General features: G+C 44.7%; 1 protein-coding gene across 4 annotated transcripts in view; it reads right to left on the bottom strand.

Moving 5' to 3' along the window:
* The window catches only part of DAAM1 (dishevelled associated activator of morphogenesis 1), a 652790-nt gene that overhangs the window by 290885 nt on the left and 339322 nt on the right, over positions 1–22583 (bottom strand). For all 4 annotated transcript variants that reach the window (XM_078660609.1, XM_078660607.1, XM_078660610.1 and 1 more), the window contains one exon: positions 280–499. In XM_078660609.1, coding sequence (XP_078516735.1) covers positions 280–462 — 183 coding nt within the window. In that variant the 5' untranslated portion in view covers positions 463–499. The remainder of the gene's footprint in view (positions 1–279; positions 500–22583) is intronic.

Here is a 22583-nt window from a genome sequence, read left to right as displayed (position 1 = left end):
TGGAACTCCCACATGGAAGCATCAATGTACTGGAGTTCGGCTTACTAACTTTACTAACTGCTGCTTCACAGCCCAGAGGCACTCGTGTAACTCCACAAAAAGCTCTCAGGCACCCATTGGGCCATCTAAGGTCCAGTGCTTAGCCTCAAAGCAGACAGCTGTGCTTGTAAATCACAGCCAAATTAAGAATCATTTTCTGTTGATTATCTGCACTAATTTATCAACTGACCAACATGAGGGATCTTCATTCCACTCCATCTGAATTAATTTGAAACTTACCACAAGTTCTGTGAACATGGTATCCAGTTCTTCAACTGGGGGCATCGGCAATGCTGGCTCCATGCTCTGCAGGGCAAACCCACTGTCCTGGCGCAGTCTGTAAGTGATTTCTGGGTGGTCATTATTTCGGAAACAGCAGAAGATGAAGGAGATCCCACGACTGCTTCGCTTTCTCGGTGCCATGATTTGACTCCTGAACGTTTCCTCTTGCTATTTAACCCTGAGGAAGAAAAAAATGGAACCATTTAGTTCTTATGACTTATGAAAGATAGGCAGATAATTTTTTTAAACTAAAGTCAGCTATAACAAACACGCAATTTAATGTTTAGAGTCTGATCAAGACACAAGTTCAGTCTGATTTCCAGATGTAAATTCGGTGCCATCATAACTCCACCGGCAACGGAAAAAGAACACACAACCAGGATAGCAGAAGAAACACTAAGGGGCAAATGACCAATGTTTCTTTGCTTTAAATCCTCATAGTCCGAGTACATATGTTCATCACAGGATTTGCAATCAGATGTAAAGTAAAACCCCATTTTTGAGTGTTGTGGATTTTATTTATACAAATATTGCAACACTTAGGAACCTTAAACCTTACTTAAGTATGTCCTAGAGCGCTCAGTAGCAGGCCCAAAGCCGGGAGGAGGAAAAAAGAAGGGTTGTCCCGATCGATAAGCCATACATTCCTAAATGGAATTTTCTAAGCTTTGGTTTAGAGTTTCTCTATTAATAAGGGTTTAAAGAAAATGCAAAAGCAATGATTACATGCCAAATTTACTAACAAACCAAGGTATTAAGGTGAACACAATAGACACACTTACATTTTGTGCTTAATATTCAACACAGCAGAAAGCAGCATTTTTTTTAACAATGCACATAGTTAATGGAAACACTAAACAACTCACTTAATAGAACTCTTGGACGAAAAAAGTCATGATGCTTTGTCCTTCAGATAAAAGGCTTTCACTCTACCAGAATGAGTTCCACAGGGTAAACCACAATTGCCTTTCCCTACTATTCCTACTTGTCTGTAAAGATGACAAATGATTTTGAAAATCGCTCCAGTATTTGTGGCCAAAGGAGCTGGTTGAACTTCAAGGCTAATTCCTCAGGCTGGTGTAGCTTACATCATAACCATGCAACAAAATGACATATGAAATAATTGGACATCAGAGGCAATAATGACTGATGCACCACACTCTGGATTTTGAGAAAGCCGCAGCAGTCCTTATATTTTCCCCAACTTCAGAAGAAACTCAATTTATATGGAGAACATTTTAAGAGTAATGTCACTTAACTGTCCTAATGAAGTGATGGAGCCTAGGAAAGATTACCTGTGTTTCTACAGGGATTTGCAATGAAGTTCTAACACCCTCTCCTGTCCTGTCGTAACAATGGTACAGCATCATACCAACAGATATCAGCAAATGGAAGGTGTCCTGCTAACTTTCGCAAAGCGTCCCCGCGGCAAATCATCATATAAATTGTTAACGTATAGTTAATTAAAACCATCACAATTTTAGAAACGGGTGATGTTTGCCACCTGCTTATACATTTATCAAGACAATAGGAATTTACTGTTTTGGCTGTTAACACAGCAGGTAAAAAAAAGTCACGAATGACAAATAATATTTTTTTTAAATACTGGAGACCGGTCACTGGATTAGATTTACAGTTTAAGGGCCATATGCATCAACACATTTTGCCATAGACACAGAATGGGCAAAACCCTTTGATGCATCTGGCCCTATATAGTCTGATACTAATCTCAGGATAAGCGCTGGCCTTTGCCCTGATAGTTTAAGTAAGTTAGTGTGCTGAAAGAAAAACAAATAGAAAGCAAAAGAGTTATGGATAAGGAAGTAACATCCCACTACGATTTCTATTCCAAGGATTGCTCGCCTCTTAATTCCTCGTCATCTTCATGGTTATTAGTTATTGGGTGCCTAAATTCACCAGTGGCTAAAGCGACACTTTCAGCTAAAAAGTCATACCTACTGTCTTTACCAATGCTTGTTTTGATAATTACATATGAGAGCACTCTTGGCAAGCCTTCTTTCCCCAAAAAACACTTAAAACTCCCACAACGGGGCTGAGTTCTCTTTGTAGAAACATTTTTGATGTTTTAATGCACCATCAGTAAGCAGCTGAAGTAACGCTCCATCCGAGACCCGAATAAATTAGTATTAAATAACAAGACTGCTTCAACAAAGTCCATCAAACTATTTAATCACACACGTCTTGCCATGAAAAAGTAAAAAGCAGTGGCCCACTTCCTATCTAGAAAGTGCAGAGAGATGGAAATGGTGGATTATAAAAAATACATTTGCAAGATTATTACCACACTACATGAGTTCATTCGAAGCGGTAACTGCTGGTTATTTGATAAAACAGAGTACAAACAGTCCAAAGTTAAACTCGAAAGGTTACGCTTGCAAAGCCCAGTCAGCTACTTAGAAAAGTTAGATCCTAACTCCATAGGTTGCTTGGGAAGGTGCATTACCTGCAAAGATACACCATCAACGGCTAGGGCATACCTACCCGCCCATATGATTACCTCAGTGTACGCCTTACAGGACAACAATGGAGCACAGGAGTGCTCTTCGATGACCAACAACATAATGACTAATGTTATTTTAGGGTATTAAAACAACACATGATTAACATATCCAATGATTTGGGGGCACATATCAACAGCCATGAGACAGGAGTATCCAGAAATCTGATTTTGACGAAAAGCAAAAGATTTTCATCCAAAGGGTAAGTCCACAAAATATTGCAGAGTTCAATAAAGAGTCAAAAGGCAAGAAAAGACATCCCCAAAGAATGATTGACTACATTTGTTAACGTCAATCACTCGATCAAGTGGTTATAAATCATCACTGCTGGTGAAAGCGGATACCAGGGAGTAAAACTGCTGCACACATGGATAAGACGGTCAAAAAGCTAAGCCTTACATTTATTATGTCCTAGATCGACATCTGGCAAGCCAAGAAGGGCAGCGATGTCCACCAGTGGCAAACTCACCATGAAGCATAACAAAATGCAAGAGAGGGAACTCTAGAGCAATGCAAGTTACATGAGAGGGCTAGTTGTTGATATATTGGTAGCACACACTGCGTGACATCTAGTCAAAGGCTTCCTTCTAGGAGGGAGGTCAGCTGAAAGAGAGTTCTAACTAACCATGGAAGTTGTACTCTGCGATACTCAACAAGCGGTACACGAGTGCTTCGCTATTTCAATGAAGATAATATGAATATTCACATAACTGGCAGGCACAAAAATACAAATGCCTGAGACATTTCTTTGGCTCCCTGAAAAAGTACACATCGATATGGTTTACCATCTGGAGGGATTTTTCAAATCCTACTTGTGTTAGTGTTATTATGCGAGTATGGACCACACAACTCGCTACTGTCTTGTGTTAGTGCATTTTTCGGCAGAATATGGACTTCGTCCCATTTGACCCTTCACCACACTACTAATCCACAGAACACAGATACATCATATAATTGACAGGATGGCTGATAGGAAGTCTGCCTTTAATAAATGTTTTAATGTCTGACTGTACTGTTCCTACGAGGTGCCAGAGGGAACGTTCTGCTAACTCTGCCACACAGACCATCTGCGAGAAAACCTGTTTATGGAAGTAGTCTTTTTTCTCGAACATGTTCCCTGAGTGCAGCGTGTGCCATGCTCTACTGGCAAGAAAACAACCATTACTCAGAGATAGAGAAATTGAATAATAGACCAAAACTGACAAGACGCTACAGGGAGCTTTTCTTGAAAACATTTTTTTTAACGTATTTGTTGAAAAGGACAAGCTATGCAGAAGAATAAAGAAGTGGGGAAAGAAAACACAGAAATCTGAGCTGAATTCATTATGGTAATGACTTATGTCTTGCGGAGAGAGTAACATTTTTCGGTTTTCTTGGTTGGCATTCAGCCCTTATTCCATATTTCTTACTAGATCTACTGATGTAGCCTTTGTCTTATCTATTTGTATATGCGTTTATTCACAGTGAGCAATGTACCTCCACAGCACGCTAACATTTTAGTTAGCTATTTTACATATTGCATGTGTGATCTATTACTTCAGCGTGCTCAAGAGAATAGTATTAAAAATATTGTATCGCGCATTCTGGAAACTTCCTGGGACACAAAACAAACTTAAAAAAGGCCGAGGTAAAGGAGATCGATTATTTCTGAAACACAAGCACAAATCAATGAGCCATCGTCGTCCCTCCACCACCGTCCAAAAAGGCGAAAGAGCAAGCAACAAGGTGTAAAATGATGGTCAATGCGGTCAAATGTAAAGTCAATCATTTAGAACAAAAAAAGCCTGAGGAGTAGTGCGGCAGTTGCAGAGGCACTGACAAGAACAACACAAACTTCGTAGGCATCGATAAAGGTCAGAACAAAAACAATGGGGTTCGCAGTGTGGGGTCCTCCTCTGTGCACATGACTGATGAAGCTACCTCAGAGACTGTGTTCCAATTCAGCAGGAGACTGGGTGGTACTGAGGAGGTGTTTGGACAAAAAACCAAGGCCGGAATATCGTGTGGACAAAATATAATCTCAAGCATATCGCGGACAAAAATATCGCAAGTACATATATGTACCTTGGCTATACTTTTTTAGGTTCACAGATACCGAGGTTAGTACAGTGAGCATATAGTGCTTGTCATCATTGGAAGGGGGCACAAAGGGATGTGTGAGGGGTCAAGAGATTCTGGCAAGGAAAACATTTGCCAATATAAACCCCCTGTGCTGGTGGGGAAGCCAAACGTTTTTTGTTTTTCTGGTGGTATGGGGGTGGTTACTCGTTGCAACATAATATAAAATATTTTTCAATTCTAATACATTTTTGTGTATTTTAATGTTGATATAAAACCGGTTGATGGATTTCCTGATCAATTTATGACATGTAAAACACAAAATAATCGATGGAGCAATATCATTCCTCATATTTTTTAAATGGTCCGTGTAAATAGAAGTCTCAACTTTTCGTTTGTACTTGAAATGTTTTGCTGGAAAGATATGACACGAATGTGGAAGTCCAATGTGGCGGGGTTTTCTTGTAAACAACAGTAACTGCTGGGTTGCGTGACCAACTGCTAGGACTTTTCCTAATCAGAGGCGCTCTCCAGTGGCTCATTCCGCTGTCTCTCAAGAATGAGCCACAGGGTAGCATAAGGACACAGACCGATGTCATGGTTTGCAAAGCGATCACAATAGAAGGAACTTTCAAAGACCTTGGAGCCACGCTGTACAATTTTTTGGGTTGGGGGGGGGGGGAAAGGGCCGAATAGCAAGGTGCCCCCACCATCTTCTCTTCCTTGGAAAGATCACACCAAGAATCGGTTTTGTTTTTTGATGGGTAGGGAAGTGGCGTTCATGAAGGGTTTAAGGATATAGGCATTCCTGGCTTGTTCCCCCATCACCCACTCCCATTCCCATTCGTGGCTCCCATGCACTGGACCTTGCTTTTACAACGTTCAATCAAATGGAGCTTCCTTACAAAGTAACTGCATGAAAACTGAAAAAGAAGTGTTTTGTTTGCTTAAATCATAAATTCATTAGAATATTGATTGTTAATGATCTCCGTCATCTTTCCTGACTATTTCAAGAGAGAGATGACGAAGGGCTGCAAACCAAAGCCCGCACTTAAACAAAAGCAGTGGTCCACTTTTTAGCGTGTTCTTCGAACAGAACCCCCCCTTAAAGGTGTACAAACGGCTAGAAACAGACCACTGTCCCTGCCTAAATTCTGCCACTTTCAGCACTTGATTTGGAAGTGGAGCCTCTCTTTCAGTGCTGCAAGAATGACACCCTAACAGGATCCAGACAAGGCAGAGATTCTACGTGCATTTTAAATAGAATGTCACGAACAGGAGTAACAAGGTTTTCTAAACATAGATTTCTTTCACTGCACATAGAATCTCAACACCTACTGTTACGTACAATCTCAGGGCCACCGAGGATTAACAGCAATGGGGAAGAGCCTCTGCCTAGATTGTGAGAAGCAGACTTCAGGCTGTGTTTTTGAGTGCCAGACTTGTCTCGGAAGCACTAATTAACATACAAAAGCAAAGGGGGAACTTGCACCCATCTATCTGTTGGTGGCATCACCACCTCCGCATACAGTCTGCCAGACTACTTCCATGGTGGAATGGGGTGAAAGTGCTCCACCCCAGCTTACAATTGAAAAGGTGGTAAGGCTGGATAAGGGTTGGACTCCCTTGCTTTGACCTCGCATCAGCCCCCCGTTTATCATCCTCCCTGGGGATGAGTTAGCCATAAAGTAGTCACAGAGTCTGTTGCATATGCACGGGTTTCTAGGGGATATTTCTACAGACTAATGAACCCTGTTGATGCTGGGATAGGACCTGTCCACCGCGCACTAGAGTCCCTCAGTAATTTCAAGAAACTTCCATTGGATTCAGAACATGGAATCAATGGGCTTCCCTTGTAGGGTCCTTTAAAGGGAACCATTGCATCTTCCTTTCTCTGGTGGTACTTGCATACCTCACAAAAGGTCATCCTGTGGATTACTGAAGTGTACTTGTTAGGGGGAATCTCAGAGATTCCCTTCCCCTATGGAGGTGCTTACACTTCAAGCCGGGAGGGATGGAAAAACCCAAAACTCTTCAAGCGCCTGCAGACCCACGATGTTGGTCAATAGCTCTGTGTCCTGCCAGGCAGCCATAGGAGAACAGGTACATCGGTAAAGTAGTAAGTGTAGCACCATTCTCAGGCATGGCACTACCGGCCTTGCGATTGTACAGGAGTGTAATATGCCCACCCAATATTAACTATGAACTACTTGTAGAATGCACGAATAGGAGACTTAGACTGCAGGTGGTATGAGACCTCTTGGGTCTGAGGCAACAAACTGTTGAAAAGTAACCGACGAAACAACTTGGTTAGCTAAATACTTGTTAAATATTACCGCTAGCTTTCGGACTAACACCCACATTTATATCACCTCTGTATATTTAACACAATTCTTGACTTGGTTGAATACTTAAAGATGCATTATTTAAAAGCTCGACACATTCCCTCGTAACAGAGGAAATCCTGCCAGTGGCTAAGGCGTTAAATGGCAGGGTGGGGTGGGTTTAGTGCAGACTTTACACAAAAATACATTTTGGTGGTGGTCAGGTCACTTTAATCAGTGTGGACGCTGAATTATGAATGGGGTCAAGATGATGTAATATGGTTACAGTGGACTCCAAAATAACAAACACTAACATTTGGCGGAAATCTCTCTCAACAAAAACACAATTTGCTGACAGAAAAATATGTGAAAACAGTAAAAAGTTCACAGAAATACCAGTGCAAATATTGTGATCTGACATGCTATAATTTGCAGTGAAGTGTTTCGAACGAATCCACATGTCACAGCAGGAAACATGCCAGTATAGCTATGCAATCCATACTGTTGAGTGTACTTTTTAATTTTTGTTCTACATGCACATGCTTTTCGAACTTGCAGACATAGTTTACTCTAAGTAAGATGTCCTGCTCAGTTGTTACGCCATGCCATTTAGCATTCTCTGTCATTACGCTTTACTGAACTTTAACTGTGAACTCGGTCAGAAAAGCCTAGAATCTACTCATGTATATCACCGCAGCACTGCACATACAATCATTTTTACTAAATGAGAGAGTGCGACAATTTGAACTGAATACCTAAGCATTCCCGTGATCCTCCTGCTACAAGGTCCTTTCACTTTTCAAATAAGCTGGTTGATGAATGCAAAATAAAGCAACTCTTTAAAAGCATGTTAATAGAATTATGCAGTTCCATCACACTGTTACCATTCGGAATATGCTGCACAAAAACGAATGGTCATATACGATAGGATAAGCTAAAATAATATCCTAATAAACAACTACAATAATATACACCGTTAGGTATATATTGTCCTGCAATTCCAATCCTCCAACTATGCAACAGCTTTGAAATGCGGTAAACCCTCCACCTGGCTAGATAGAGGAGCGTGAATAATAAACCTGAATTAAAGGATTAGCCAGGGTGGAGAGGTGATGTTGTACATCATACACCAAAAAGGATTAATGGGGTCAATTTATGTAACATTTTGGAACCCTTCATCTCTTGGCAAGGTTAGTCGCTGAAAAAGTAGGAACATTCAGTGCAACTGGAATAATGCCGTGGTGGGTGGAATACGTATTGCCTTTGAGAAGTAAAGGCTTCGGAGGCATACTCTACTTCAATCAGCCATCAATTCTTATGCAAGCACTCTAAGCTTCTCAAGCGATGGTTCTACTAGGATTTCTCCCACCTTATGCGAAGTGACATGTTGCACCCCACCTCCTAGAAATGGAGTCTTATTAGTAGCGGCTTTGCGAGGCGATGGGCCACCCCCTACATGCAAATGTCAACGCCTGCTTAGATTTGCCTTAACTGGCACTGTTCTGACATCTCCATCGCCTTTCCTTTCATTCTTTCTTCTGACAGTCCTCTCCACTCTAGGGCGCAAGCTTGTAATGCAACATGCTACCCAGATCTAGCTTTAAAGCTTGTTGAGCAGTTACTGTGTTAGCGAACTGTTTCCGGGTCTTAATGATGCTTGAGCGCTGCATTCAATCAAATGCCAATACACTCCGAGTTTAAGGAGCAAGGAATAGATTCACTTTACAGGTCCATCAAGAACATCGATAGAGTTCGATGGTTGGCCGGGAAACACTGACTGTCTGATCACCAGACTGCTTAGAATCACAGATCCCAGCAGACTGAAATTGGCTTGAAAGTGTGCGGTCTTCATCACCTGCCCGGAATCTGTTGCAATTTTATTTTCCAAAAAGAGGTCTTTCACAAGCATATATAGAAAAGGCAGTCATTTTTGCAACATTATCTCACTCAATCTCTACGGCGCATCAACATATTCTAAACACAACACTACCCCTTGTATCGCAAACAGTAACCATGTAATGCAAAATGTTAAACACAATTTTAGTGTTCCATCTGGTGCTATATGTATTATGTCACTCTCTCTTGATGGAACGCACCATGTGATTCAATGAAAGCATGTCCCGCTACAAAAAAAACTTCAACCAGTGCTTAAATTGCAGTAAAAACATCTCCAAGAAGGAATATTTTCCTAAATATTATAGTTTTAAAACATTTTAAGTCCTATAACAAAAAAAGCTAATTAAACACAGAGAATAGAATCTTAACTGTTAATTATACTTTTGAAACTGAAACAAAACTTCTCCCTAACCACTACAGCCCAGGCCTAAAGCTCCCAGGATGCTCCAGGCAAAAGGAAGGCTCCTACTGGTGGAGGTATGACAGACTCAGGCCCTAGAAAGGAATGGAGAGAGCAAGTGTTGGAAGTAATGCCTAGAAGGGGAGTAGGTGGACAGTAAGTCAATCTGCAACAGCGAAGCAGTGGTCTGGGAAGAATGCCTCTTCTACTTACTTAACTACTAAAAAACAAGAACCTAGCAACCTTCTGCTTAGCTTCTTACTTAACCTTTCCAAACAGGATGCTGAGAGAAGCATTCATAAAGATTTCAATGTAGATTATTACTTGCTGGAGAATGGGGTGTTGTCCCAAGTTACTTGTAACAAGTTTGCCTGCAATCCATGTTAATTAGCATATTTTCCACTTATCATTCAAGCAGGTACAACCATCTGATAAGAGCAGGGTCAGAACAAACCAAAGTCTAGAAATGCTCTCTCGGACTTCAGAGCAGAAATGGCTTTAAATGCATTTGCACATTGTAGAAGACTAGGTTTCAAGGAATCAGTATTTACAAGTGTGAGTGCGTAAGGTCCCCTAGCCCCGAAACATTTGTTTCTTAAATAAGAAGCTGCCTGCACTCGTATAGTTTACACAGAACCACTGGTGGGCAAAATGCAGCGAGGAAGCTGAACAGCAGAAATTGAACATATGTTGATACAAGACTCTGGGAGGGGAATGTCCAGTACGCAATGTGGAGAGGGCAGAAGATCAATATCTTTTACAGGGACCAGGACATCAAAATAACAAGCATTAGCAAAGCCAATAGGTCTCACCTATGCAAGAGCTATTAGCTTGCCAATGTGTTTTAGACATGTTGTACGGCAGTGTAGCTGCTGTTCAGCATGGATAAAAAGTTAGTGGTAAAGAGGAGAGTGACGCAGAGTGTTGTGGTGCAGTGTGGCTTAGGATAGAGTAGAGTAAAGAGATTGGAGTAGCGTGGAGTGGCATGGATTGGGGTGATGTGAAGTAGTGTCTTAGAGGGGAATAAAGTGTCGTAGCATGGAATGGAGTAGCGTAGAATGGAGCAGCGAGGTGTGGACGAAGTAATGTGGCGACGAATGGAGTAGCGTGGCGTGGAATGACGTGGCGATGAATGTGGTGGCGTGGCAACGTATGTGGTGGCGTGGCAACGTATGTGGTGGCGTGGCAACGTATGTGGTGGCGTGGCAACGTATGTGGTGGCGTGGCAACGTATGTGGTGGCGTGGCAACGTATGGAGGGGCGTAGAATGGAGGGGCGTAGAATGGAGGGGCGTAGAATGGAGGGGAATAGTGGGGAGTACAGTGGAGTGGCATAGTGCTGAGTATGCATTGTGTGGTAGCGCACTGCTATTACAATCAACACATTATCATCAATTGACATGCTCATGACATTTGAACAGACAACCGGGTTTACTGATAAACCTATACAAAGCACAAATGATAATGTGTGGAAATGTCATTAACTAGTGTTGCTTTGTTTAGATCGTATTAAAATATTTGTTTCCACCACACTTCAGAATGACAAAAATGATCTGTGCTTTCCTACTTGTGATATGTTCTGAAATAGCTGCACAGTTAATTTACATTTACATTTTGTAGTGTGCTAGAAAGAAAGCCTTTCATTTCACAGCAAGATTGTCACATAAATCCTCTCACTTTGAAGTCAAAGAAGGAAAAGTAAACACCAGCTTGACATTTGACCGCACGCCAAATGTTACAAAATACAATAACTAGGCTATGATCCATAAATGGGACTAACTCAAGCTGGACAGCCTAAAACAAATAAAGCCAGCAAATAGAAAGCAAGCAACTGTGAGTTACAAAACACAAAGTCAATGGTAAAAAATGGGTGGAATGCCTTCCTAAGGAAGCTTTTAGAATGTACACAAGACCTCTTTAGAAAAAAAGTGACAGGTTGACTTTCTGTTTTTTTAAGAGAAGATGTTCCAGATATTGGCTCCAAAGAGCCACAACCAATATTCTGCCCATCTGTCACATTAAAAAACATACCGGACATGGCCTTAGCATCATACATGTAAAGGCTCACCCAAAGTGAAACAATCAAACACAGTTATCAGGCGGCCGGGTATTAGCAAAAATATTCTACCCATCTGTCAAATTAAAAAACATACCGGACATGGCCTTAGCATCATACATTCAAAGGCTCACCCAAAGTGAAACAATCAAACACAGTTATCAGGCGGCTGGGTACTAGCATCCACGAGGCCTTGTTGACTGTGATACCAGACTATGTAGCATTCTTTTACAGATTATGAATTAGTTCAAAATCCGCAGTTAATAAAAGGTGGCACTTCCAAAGAAATATTGATCCAATTTTAACTGCTATCATTTCAATTTTTGGCAGACGGCTTTTAAATTTCTTTAGAACACTGCATTAGTTGAGAAGACAACTTGGAGAAGGTCTCGCCAACATAGCTTTTATTCTTCAAGAACATTCTGAAATTCTGCAAACATGACAGTTACATAAAAAATGATGATGGACAGAATGCTGAACATTGTCAAACATTCACCAAGTGCAGAGATCTGAGCCTAACTTCGTATTTTTGCTACCTGTGTCATTCCAGTTTGGACCAGGTACATGCAAATCAATTTTGACCCCTGCTCCCCATTGGAACAGTCTTGCCCGAACTGCGAGGCCAGGTCCTCCCTGGACTGGAAACATGCATCAGAGGACCGGTTTTGGGGTATCCCCACTCAGAAGCCAGGATAGCTTGAATCCAGTGTCTGGGTGAGCACAGGATCCACGTCTGGGCATACCCGTTCGACTCAGGGTGACAAATGTAAAAAGAACAATTGATGGACTGAATGCTGAGCACTGTCAAACACTCACCCCCACTTAACACTCTGAGAACTGAACCGAGGGAGGACCTGGCCGGGCCGTTTGGGCTGGATTGTTCCCATGGAGAGCAGGGGCAATATTGATTTGCATATGCCTGGGTCTAAACTGGGTGGCGGGGTAAGCAAAAAAAACTCTGGATTTATGGCCAGATCTCTGTTCTGAGGGTGAGTGTTTGACATTGCTCAGCATTCCGTTCACTAATCGTTCTTTTTGCAAATATGACAGCAGCACCAAGTAGTGTTGAATTTCTCATTGTGGAACGGAACCATTTTCTCTGGCTGTTCCCGGTGTTTCAATAACTTGGCCAAAGGAGGAGACTGCTAAACTCAGGGAGTTCCTTTAATAGCAAATGGCTATATTGTTATCTCCCGGATACACAGGCAGGTCTGGAAAACAGCGACTATCAATGTTTAGCTCCACCTGATCGCAGAGGGACCAACATGGTCACCCAGTTTAGTGGACTTCTTGCTGACTGTGCAAAAAAGTTTACAATGCATACAGTGTTCTCCCAAGTGTTGGCACCTACAGAAACCAAACGTTTCTGGTTGGACCTGGCTAGAGATAATTTGGAAGCGCTTTGTGACACTCATTACTCGCAGCATGTAGAAATCAAGATTAACACATTTTTCAAACGGTAAAAGATACTTTACCATAAACGTAAAAAATATTTAATTATAGTGCCACGCCTATCAAATGCACCAGCAGAAATGCAACATGGTCAAGGAACCTTACAGACATGCTCATCAGAAACTCATCAGTAGATTGAGAGAAACCAAAGAGTGGTGGCGCAGAATGGCTTGACGGAGAGGTCTAAGCGCAAGATAACTTGGAAAGGGCAGTAGGACATTAGACTTTTAATACCATTTTACCATGCGCCCTTGCTGTCATGGCACTCGATGGGAGTACATTTAGGTCATTGAATCAATGGCAAACATAACAGAAAAGCAAAACATGCAAGATTTGCCATTCTGGATTCTGGGCTTTGCTCTTTTAGAAGCCACAATTTCATAATCCTATATAAGTATGCTAAAAGTCAAACTATACGTTTTCTTACATGCCACCATAGTCACTCACAATACGGCACACACACATAAAACACATATCAGTCTGCTATCATCTGACTGATGGACAGCAATTACAAAGGAAGCAATATGGCTTGCAGATTGCGTTCGCAATGGAGTAGAAATATACAATGTAACAGTTGGTCAAGAAAAGCCTCAAGAGGCGTGGCTTTTTCAACAGTTATTAGCGAGCTTGTAAAACAAACAAAAAAGCAGTCCTGCACAAGACTGCACAGAATGCATACTATCCGATCAGGCTAATTTATTGAACATACACACGTGTCCCACTCTCCACCCCTTCTCCTGTTAAGCACAGAATGATTCTAAAAAAGCAAGTGCTTTGATTTACAGCACTTATTGTCGGAGAAATTTCTAGGTTAATATATTTATGGCAAATTATGCATTCAATGAAAGTTTTTAGAATGACATACAAAACGTGCAGATTTGTTTTAATCTACTTGTTTACTGCTATGATGTAGCACCAAAAGAGCAACGTACAGGTTGAACATTGACAAATATGTGTGGGGTCCTCCGCAATAAGGTTTCTAGTCTAGATCAAGATGCACAGTCGAATTAACAAAGAAAAAAACCTTAATAAATAATCCAATGAAAAATTGTTCTAGTTATAGTCACCAACGATGTGCCTCTGGTTTCGGAGGATAGAAGACATATTTATTTTGAGGTTATTTTATTCTTTAAATGCTTAACACATTAGCTTAAAAACTTCTCGATTGTGATAGTTCTAATAACTGCATTGATTGCTCCGTGAGCAGACCTAAACAAAAGAATTGAGCAAACTGTCTTTAAACTGTAAAAAAAAAAATATATATATATTTTGGTGTCTGAGAATGGGGGACCTGGGGGGGGCGGCCGACCAAAGGGAGGCCTGCCCCGCCGGGGGGAATTTGGGGGCCGGGGAGAGGGGGAGGGGGGGTGGAGTTGGCGCCGCCTGGGGACGGGTTGGGCGTTTTTCCGGTAGTTTTTGGGCTGGGGGCGGGGCTTGGTTGGGCTCCTTTTGGGCTGGGGGTTTGTATCCGCCTGGCTACGCGGCAGAGACACCATTTTGAGTGAGGTGTCTCGGCCGGCGGGGGGTGGCGGAGAGAATTTTTTTGTGTTGATAGCCTGCGGAGGAACGGGCTGATCAATACCACGTATGAGAGGCTGGACATTTCGCTGGTGAGGCCGCGGAGGAGGTATGCTAGACACGTCGCTGGAGCTTGGGTGAGCAGCTTGCGGCTCCACGCGGCCGAGCGGATGGGCCGGCTCTGCCTGGTGCGGGCGGTCGGCTCCCACGTGGGACTTGAGTCTCCGCTGCTCCTACCCGAAGGGTCCCTACGGTCGCCGGGGGGTGTTGTTTCGGGGCAAGGGAGAAAAAGACTGCTGGACTCCTGGGCAATGGGCCTCACATTGATTGGGGGATATCGTCAATATGCGGTTGTGTAACTTGCTTGCTTCCGTTATTTGCTATAACTGTTCGCATGTAATGTACAGCAGTATAGTCGTCCAGTATTCCTTTGATGAACAGCAAGTCCTTCCTAGCTAGTCTGTTTCTTTTACTGCCAGGGCCCGAGTGAAAGGGTGCGTGAGGGTATGGGCGTTAATTTAACTGTGACTTTGGCAGTTGTGATGCGTGTGGGTCATGCGTCATCACCAGGGGCTGAGGTGAATTCGAGTTTTTCATTCCTCACTTTTGGGGCTTTCCTTTCTGCTGCGCAGGGCCAGTGACGTCACGGGCCCTTTCCTGTCACAATACCAAAAATTTTCAATTCAAAACCCTACCAGCGTTACCATATGACCTTGTTTCAAGCGCAATGCACGGCCCTGGGGTGCAGCGGGTATAAGGCAATTTCCTGGGGTATGCTTTTAGTCCTCCTCATTTGCTAGTGCAAGCCCATATTGCGCTGTAGTTTGGCATGATAAATCAGCTCTGTACTGGAAGAACTTCAAGGGTAAGATGCTGGTACAGGCACGCGCCGGCTCGCCCAGTGTCAGCACAGTTTAATTTGTGAAGATGTTATTGAATTTTAATAGTTAGTACATGTGCCCTTAGAATACTTTTATGGCTGCTCACGGCCGGCATTTGGCACTTGGTTAAGGCAGTAGGGTACGCTAGTGTTCATCTGGGGGAGAGCCAGTCAGGGTACAGTGACAAAAGGATTTGGCAGGGTTTTTTCGTTGCCAGAACCTGGAGCGGTTAAATATACTTGCTTGTACATACCATGCACTTTGCACTATGGTCTATAACGGCTCTTAAAGATTACCTATGGGGTGACTTGACAGTCTCTTACAGGAAGGCTAATGCTGGGGACAGGGGTTCTTTTACCGGGTCTGAAAACCATTATGCCGGCTCCCTCAGGCTGGAGGGTATCCCTGGAGACATGTTTCTAAACATACTATTTGTGGGGGGCATAATGAGTGCTGCAGCTCACTGGTAGCATGACTTGGCAGGCCCTAGTTTCAGGTGGGTCTATGTACTTGGGATCTTCAGAGGGAATGAGATGTGGCACTTAGGGGATGACCAGTTTGCATTGTTTTAATGGAACGCACAGGCATTTTGCCACGGGCTAACAAAACAGGTTCAGAAATGGACGGCGATAATCTGGGGGGATACCACACAAGGATTGGTAGTTTCCTACAAGGCCTCAGTAAACCTAGGGGGGAGATTTCTGAGAGTCAGGGGTAGCTAGTCCTTTTGGTGGAAGCCTGGGAACTGATCATGCGAAGGCGACTTTAGACGGAAATAACTTGGAGGTGATTCTGGATTCTTTAACCACTTAGGGCCCTGTAGGAGTCGCCCCCCTTTTTTAGTGTAAGTTCTCCCAATGTTTTGCTTTCGCCGTAGATCATTTACCTGGCTTGGAGTTGCCAATCTAGATGCTTGGGTAGTTACAGCTGTTGATCAGGTCAAGGTATAGGTGTTCCCTATGTGAAGGGTAATGGTACTTGGAGGGCCATGTTTGCTATGTTTGCCTTACTAGTAAAGTCCCTGGTGATGTGCACGGTGGGTGCCAGGGCTAGTAAGTCGAGGGTGCGTGGGGTAGGGAACTCTCGGCTGCAGGGTAGGAGCTGCTAATTTGGCGGGTGTTCCAGACCGGTGCAACCGCTTGTCAGGCCTGACCCCCCTCTTTCATACACATGGGGCACCCCTATGGTAGGTCCCGGGTAATCCCTGGGCGGGGTGGAATGTGGGTAAGGGGTAGGACATGTGTTACGGTGTGTGTAATGTCCTGGCTGTTGCACAAACTCTCCGTCTGGTTTTTCAATGCTGAAAGGCCATTCGGCCTATAGGATAGAATGGGGGAGGCCGGGCGGAGGTTGTGACACAGGGAGGGGTTGCGATGGCTCCTAGCTCTCTAACTGGTAAGAAATCTTGTCTCTGCCGCAGTACGCTGTTTTGACGTAATTTTATTGGTTTGCAGTTATGTATGGTAACACTCTAAGTGCGTTCCCGGAGCAGAAAAGACATATTCATTACATTTGGTAGGCACGGGCGATTGTTTGATTTGCTCAGAGGCACTGGGCCGTGGGCTGATGCTAAGACTCGACCCTGTGTCCTGAGCTCCGAGGTTAGTAGCTCTCTAGCCATTACGCCACAACCTCTCGCACAGGTGCCGCGGCATTTTCCATCGTATATACAACGAAGACATGGTGTTATGTATGCATGTAGTATATTTATATAATATAAGCGGAGGCGCTGACAGAAGCCGCGAGAGACCGGTTACGCTTAGCACATATGGGGACGTATGAGGGGGAGCTAGAGCAGGGGTGGATTGTACAGTGTGTCTGGGAGGGCTTTGGCGTTTTGGAGGACTACACGGGGCTTGGGGAGGCCTGGGGGAAGGTCTGGGGGGGGGGGGCTGGAGTTGTAGGCAGGGACACGGGGGGCATTGATGGGGGATTCGTTCGGGCCCCATTCGGGCTCCGGTGCACTTTGGTTGGTAACCTGGGGGTTTATGAAAGGGGTGGAGTCTACCCGTCTCGCAGGGTCGGGGGGGGTTTGTCAGAGCGTACGGGATCCTTTTCTTGCCGTCAGGGTGCACGTGGGGCGTTTTTCGGTGCTGACACATTTTGGGGAGTCGGCCTAGGTGCAGATTTTTGGGAGGCTCGAGCGGACGGTGCTGGCGTATAGGCGGGAACAGGGTAAGCGGCTCGGTTAGGCCGCAGGCATTTCGGGGGAGTTGGGGGTCGTGCGTGGGGGAGGGGTAAGTTCTTTGTAGTGGGCTTTTTCCTGGTAGACAGGCTCTGGGGGGTGACGCACTGTGTGGAGGACGTCTCCCTGGGCGCCAGAGGGGACGCACGGTCCCGTGTCGGTGTGGTCATTTCTCCGTGGTGAGCTCGACTCCATAGTCAGGGAACACGCCCGCCGGAGGACAGGGGGGGCCGCGACGTACGGCGGGGTCTGACGCGGAACGGTGACGCGGCCATGTCGGGGGCGGCGGGGTATGGTGGGGGTGGGGGGCAATGAGGCAGGGTTTTTTTCCGGGCGGACGGGCTCCGGTGTGGGACGCACCATCCGGAGGGCTTCTCTCTGGTGGGACGGCCGGTTTCGGCGGACTGCCTGCAGGCGCTGGGCGGTTTCCCAGGCCTTGTGGTGACAGGGGGGGGCCTGGGCGCCAGAGAGGGTACGGCCCGTTTTCGGTGCGGTCACATTTGGTAGAGAGCTCGATTCCGTGGACTGGAAGCACGCCCCGGGGGTGACGTTGACTGAGGGCATGGCCCTATACAATTGGTGATGGAGGGCATGGCCCTATACAGTTGGTGATGGAGGGCATGGCCCTATGCATTGGTGACGGAGGGCATGGCCCTATACAGTTGGTGATGGAGGGCATGGCCCTATGCATTGGTGACGGAGGGCATGGCCCTATGCATTGGTGACGGAGGGCATGGCCCTATACATTGGTGACAGAGGGCATGGCCCTATCAGTTGGTGACGGAGGGCATGGCCCTATACGCTGGTGACGGAGGGCATGGCCCCATACATTGGTGACGGAGGGCATGATGGCCCTATACAGTTGGTGATGGAGGGCATGGCCCTATACATTGGTGACGGAGGGCATGGCCCTATGCATTGGTGACGGAGGGCATGGCCCTATACATTGGTGTCAGAGGGCATGGCCCTATCAGTTGGTGACGGAGGGCATGGCCCCATATGCTGGTGACGGAGGGCATGGCCCCATACATTGTTGATGGAGGGCATGACCCTAGACGTTGGGGACGGAGGGCATGGCTCTAGACGTGGTGACGGAGGGCATGGCCCTATACGTGGTGACGGAGGGCATGGCCCTATGCGTGGTGACGGAGGGCATGGCCCTATACGTTGGGACGGAGGGCATGGCCCTATGGTTAGGAGGGAGGACCTGCCGGCGGTCCGAAGGCATAGACATGGCAGCGCGGTGTTGAAGGGGGTCCGCGGCGCGCTATATGGTTAGGGGGGTGGTCCTTCCGGCCGGGCCGTGCGGCACGTAACGGGTTTAAGCATTGGGGGGCCTAGGGGGGGGGGTCGAGGACCGTTAGCACGTCCCTCGAGTGGCGGTTATTCCTAGTATATGGGGGAAGAGTAGAAAACCTTTTGGGATTATCGGGGGGTAGGTCAAGCACAATAAAGTATTTAGCCAGGTGGAGAGGCAAATTGACGTTATGCTAATAGTTATGCTAATTATGCTATGCTATTATGTTATGGTAATTGTTACTGTTTGTGTACTGTGGGAATCAGTTAGGGGAGGGGGTGAGTGTGAGTCAGGAAATTACGTATTTATGAGGTTTAGATTGTGCGGCGCAGGCCGAGGATGGTATTGTGTAGGATGCACCTGCTTCCAATAAAGCGGCCTTTATAACACCTACATTGAGTCTCGGGTCGGTGCTTTTCTCCCCCCCCTCCCTTTCCCCAATGGGGGACCTGGGGGGGGGGGGGGGGGGGGCGGCCGACCAAAGGGAGGCCTGCCCCGCCCGGGGGAATTTGGGGGCCGGGGAGAGGGGGGGGGGTGGAGTTGGCGCCGCCTGGGGACGGGTTGGGTGTTTTTCCGGTAGTTTTTGGGCTGGGGGCGGGGCTTGGTTGGGCTCCTTTTGGGCTGGGGGTTTGTATCCGCCTGGCCACGCGGCAGAGACACCATTTTGAGTGAGGTGTCTCGGCGGGCGGGGGGGTGGCGGAGAGAAATGTTTTCCCCTCCCTGGGACATGTTATGGGGGGGGGGGGCCCAAGGGCAGGCCCCCCCCCCTTTGTTGGGGGAGTTTTTCTTTTTCGGGGTAGTTGGGGGGTTCCGTAGGATTTTGGGTGACGTTTTATTGGAGGCTGGTGCAAAGGGGGGTTTATGATTGGGTGGGGGGGTTCTCATGTCGCTGGAGCAGGTGTGGGGTGCATTCTGTATGTAGGGGCGGTTATTCCTAGTATATGGGGGAAGAGTAGAAAACCTTTTGGGATTATCGGGGGGTAGGTCAAGCACAATAAAGTATTTAGCCAGGTGGAGAGGCAAATTGACGTTATGCTAATTGTTATGCTAAGCTATTATGTTATGCTAATTGTTACTGTTTGTGGACTGTGGGAATCAGTTAGGGGAGGGGGTGAGTGTGAGTCAGGAAATTACGTATTTATGAGGTTTAGATTGTGCGGCGCAGGCCGAGGATGGTATTGTGTAGGATGCACCTGCTTCCAATAAAGCGGCCTTTATCACACCTACATTGAGTCTCGGGTCGGTGCTTTTCTCCCCCCCCTCCCTTTCCCCAATGGGCCCCAATGAAGGCAATTGTGTCAGATAACGTGCCCACTGTTGAAACACTAAACGTGGGCATTACACCAGAAAGCATTTAAGACATTTGGCAGGAAATGGGATCAGCCGCAATTTGTTAAGAAGGCAAGGGAGGTGGCATCTTTTCTACCTTAAAGATGTTGCAGGGTTTTATGCTTTTTGAAAGGGAGGATTCACTGACGGAGTACAGCTTGGTTTGGGGGTAAAAAAGAGTTGAGTTGGAGTCTACGGATTGTTTTTGCAGCATACAGATATGACACTATTGCCAAAAAACAAAATGGACGCTCGGATCACTCTCTGTCAGAGGAGGTTATCAAAGATAATTGATAAACTAAAAGAAAAAACAAGCTTTTGTGTAGTCAAATAAATAGAATCAGACCATTAGCAGTGTGGTATAAACGCGCAACAATTACTTGTTTGGGAGAATTATATCTATTTAACAAAATTAGTTTTCAAACTGTATCAACAGTGAGACACTCAAAATGCGAAAAGCCTCTGATCCCGAAGGACGTTGCCATCATTCAGTAATCACATTGACAGCATACAAAGCATCTATGATGAATTATGCACAAACCTTGCATGAAGAAAATATAACCAGCAAAAGCCCGCGAGCAAAAGCAGTGAAGTGACAATATTTTACATTAGATGATAGCAAATAGTAAGTTCCATACACGGTCACAATGTATAAGTGGAACCCTTGAACCAACATTTTTCAATGCATAATGTCGTAAGATGTACATTATGGTCAAAGTACCACGAATCTGTCATAAATCTACAATAAATATTTTGAATCCCCCAAACCATCCTTCAGCAATTAACATCTGGATGCACTTAAAAATTCATTAAATGCAAATATTTTAATTTATATAAAGTCGCAACATATTGAAATGATATGCAAGCGCAATCAACACCCAAATGCACTGAAAATACATTATACACAAATAATTTCATTTGTATAAAATCATAACCTCAAGTTCGTTTAATGATATACATGCATCTAAATTATAGTTTACAGGGCAGATGCATTTCCTAAATCTAAAAAAAAAAAAATTCACAGCTGGATAAAATAAGGGGAATTTGATTTAAATTGAGCTTGCAAAGGCACAATTAATATTTTCTGCATCGTTTTGAAATCAAGATGACTGCCAGTTAATCATGCAGTCAGTTAAAGGTGGACAAATTAAGAAAAAATACCATATTTTTTTCTATAAATTCCTAGAAGCATATTTATAAAGGGGCTGAGTGCCAGTTTGTATTGATCCCCTCACAACAGTTTCTATATCAACTGTCTTTTTCAATCAAGAAAGATTGGCAAACTACAAGCTCAGATCGACTCATAGCATCCAGGTAAGGAAGATGGCACGATTCAGGATTTTTTTCCCTCCAAATAGTTGTTGAGCATGGTACAAAGCAGGGTGCGCTTTTAATCACCAGATTTTGGGATCACTGTTCATTGCATGTTAACATTTACAGGGTGATCCCCTTTCTTTGGCATCCAAAAGGCAAGATCTCAAATCACCAATGCATAGATGCTAAAAAGTGCTGATAGGAAAAAATTGTATGGTATCAGATAAAATATGGCAAAGAGTTGCACTGTATAAAAATTTTAAATACACTCCTCAACTCGGTTTTTAAATCAACATAGGGTGCAAGCATTCAAACAAATTAACTCTGAAATTCTGAGATATGCATATTGATGAGTTGACAGGGACTACCCTATCTGACTTGATTTTTCAGGTCGTTTTCCATATAATTGATTTGCCCAATAATTAAGGCGCCTGCAAACTCAGAGTTGCGAACACAGTTTTCTGAACACTCCTGGCATAATACCGAATTCATGGATCATAGCTGTACAAACAGGAAATATTTTCTCAACGTTCTGCAAAGCCTGCTGAACAACTTTAGCCTTGTGACTGAGATTTGTAAAATAACACTTGCTGGATATGAATCGGTCCAGTGTCCAGGGGTCAGAGCGAAGAAAGCCACTACTGTATATTTTGCAAATGCATTAAAAGAAGCCAGTTTGTGCTAAGTCAGGGCACGGTGATTGCCTGCACAAGCAGATCTTGTGGTTTTCTTGGCTTTCCCTTATGCCTGCAAGCATTTCCCTCAAAAGAGAAAAAACTGTTTAAAGGAAAATACCTCCGTTATCGCAGGATCAACTCTTTTTCCAATGCTTTTCATGGCACGAGACAAACGGGTGACCGCTTCTGATGCCAAGGATATGAATCGTCCTAAAAATTCCTAAACACTTTATTCAAAGGATAATGTGGCCAAATGTTGTTTTGGTGAAAGATTTTCCCAAGGCACTATTACAAAGCACCCATAATAATAGTGCTGCCAAAGACTTCACCGTGACCTACTGCCAACCATACTAGGGA

This window comes from Lissotriton helveticus, chromosome 9 (assembly GCF_964261635.1).
Source record: "Lissotriton helveticus chromosome 9, aLisHel1.1, whole genome shotgun sequence".
NCBI classification, from domain to species: Eukaryota; Metazoa; Chordata; class Amphibia; order Caudata; family Salamandridae; genus Lissotriton; species Lissotriton helveticus.
This window is presented reverse-complemented; position numbering and strand designations above follow the sequence as displayed.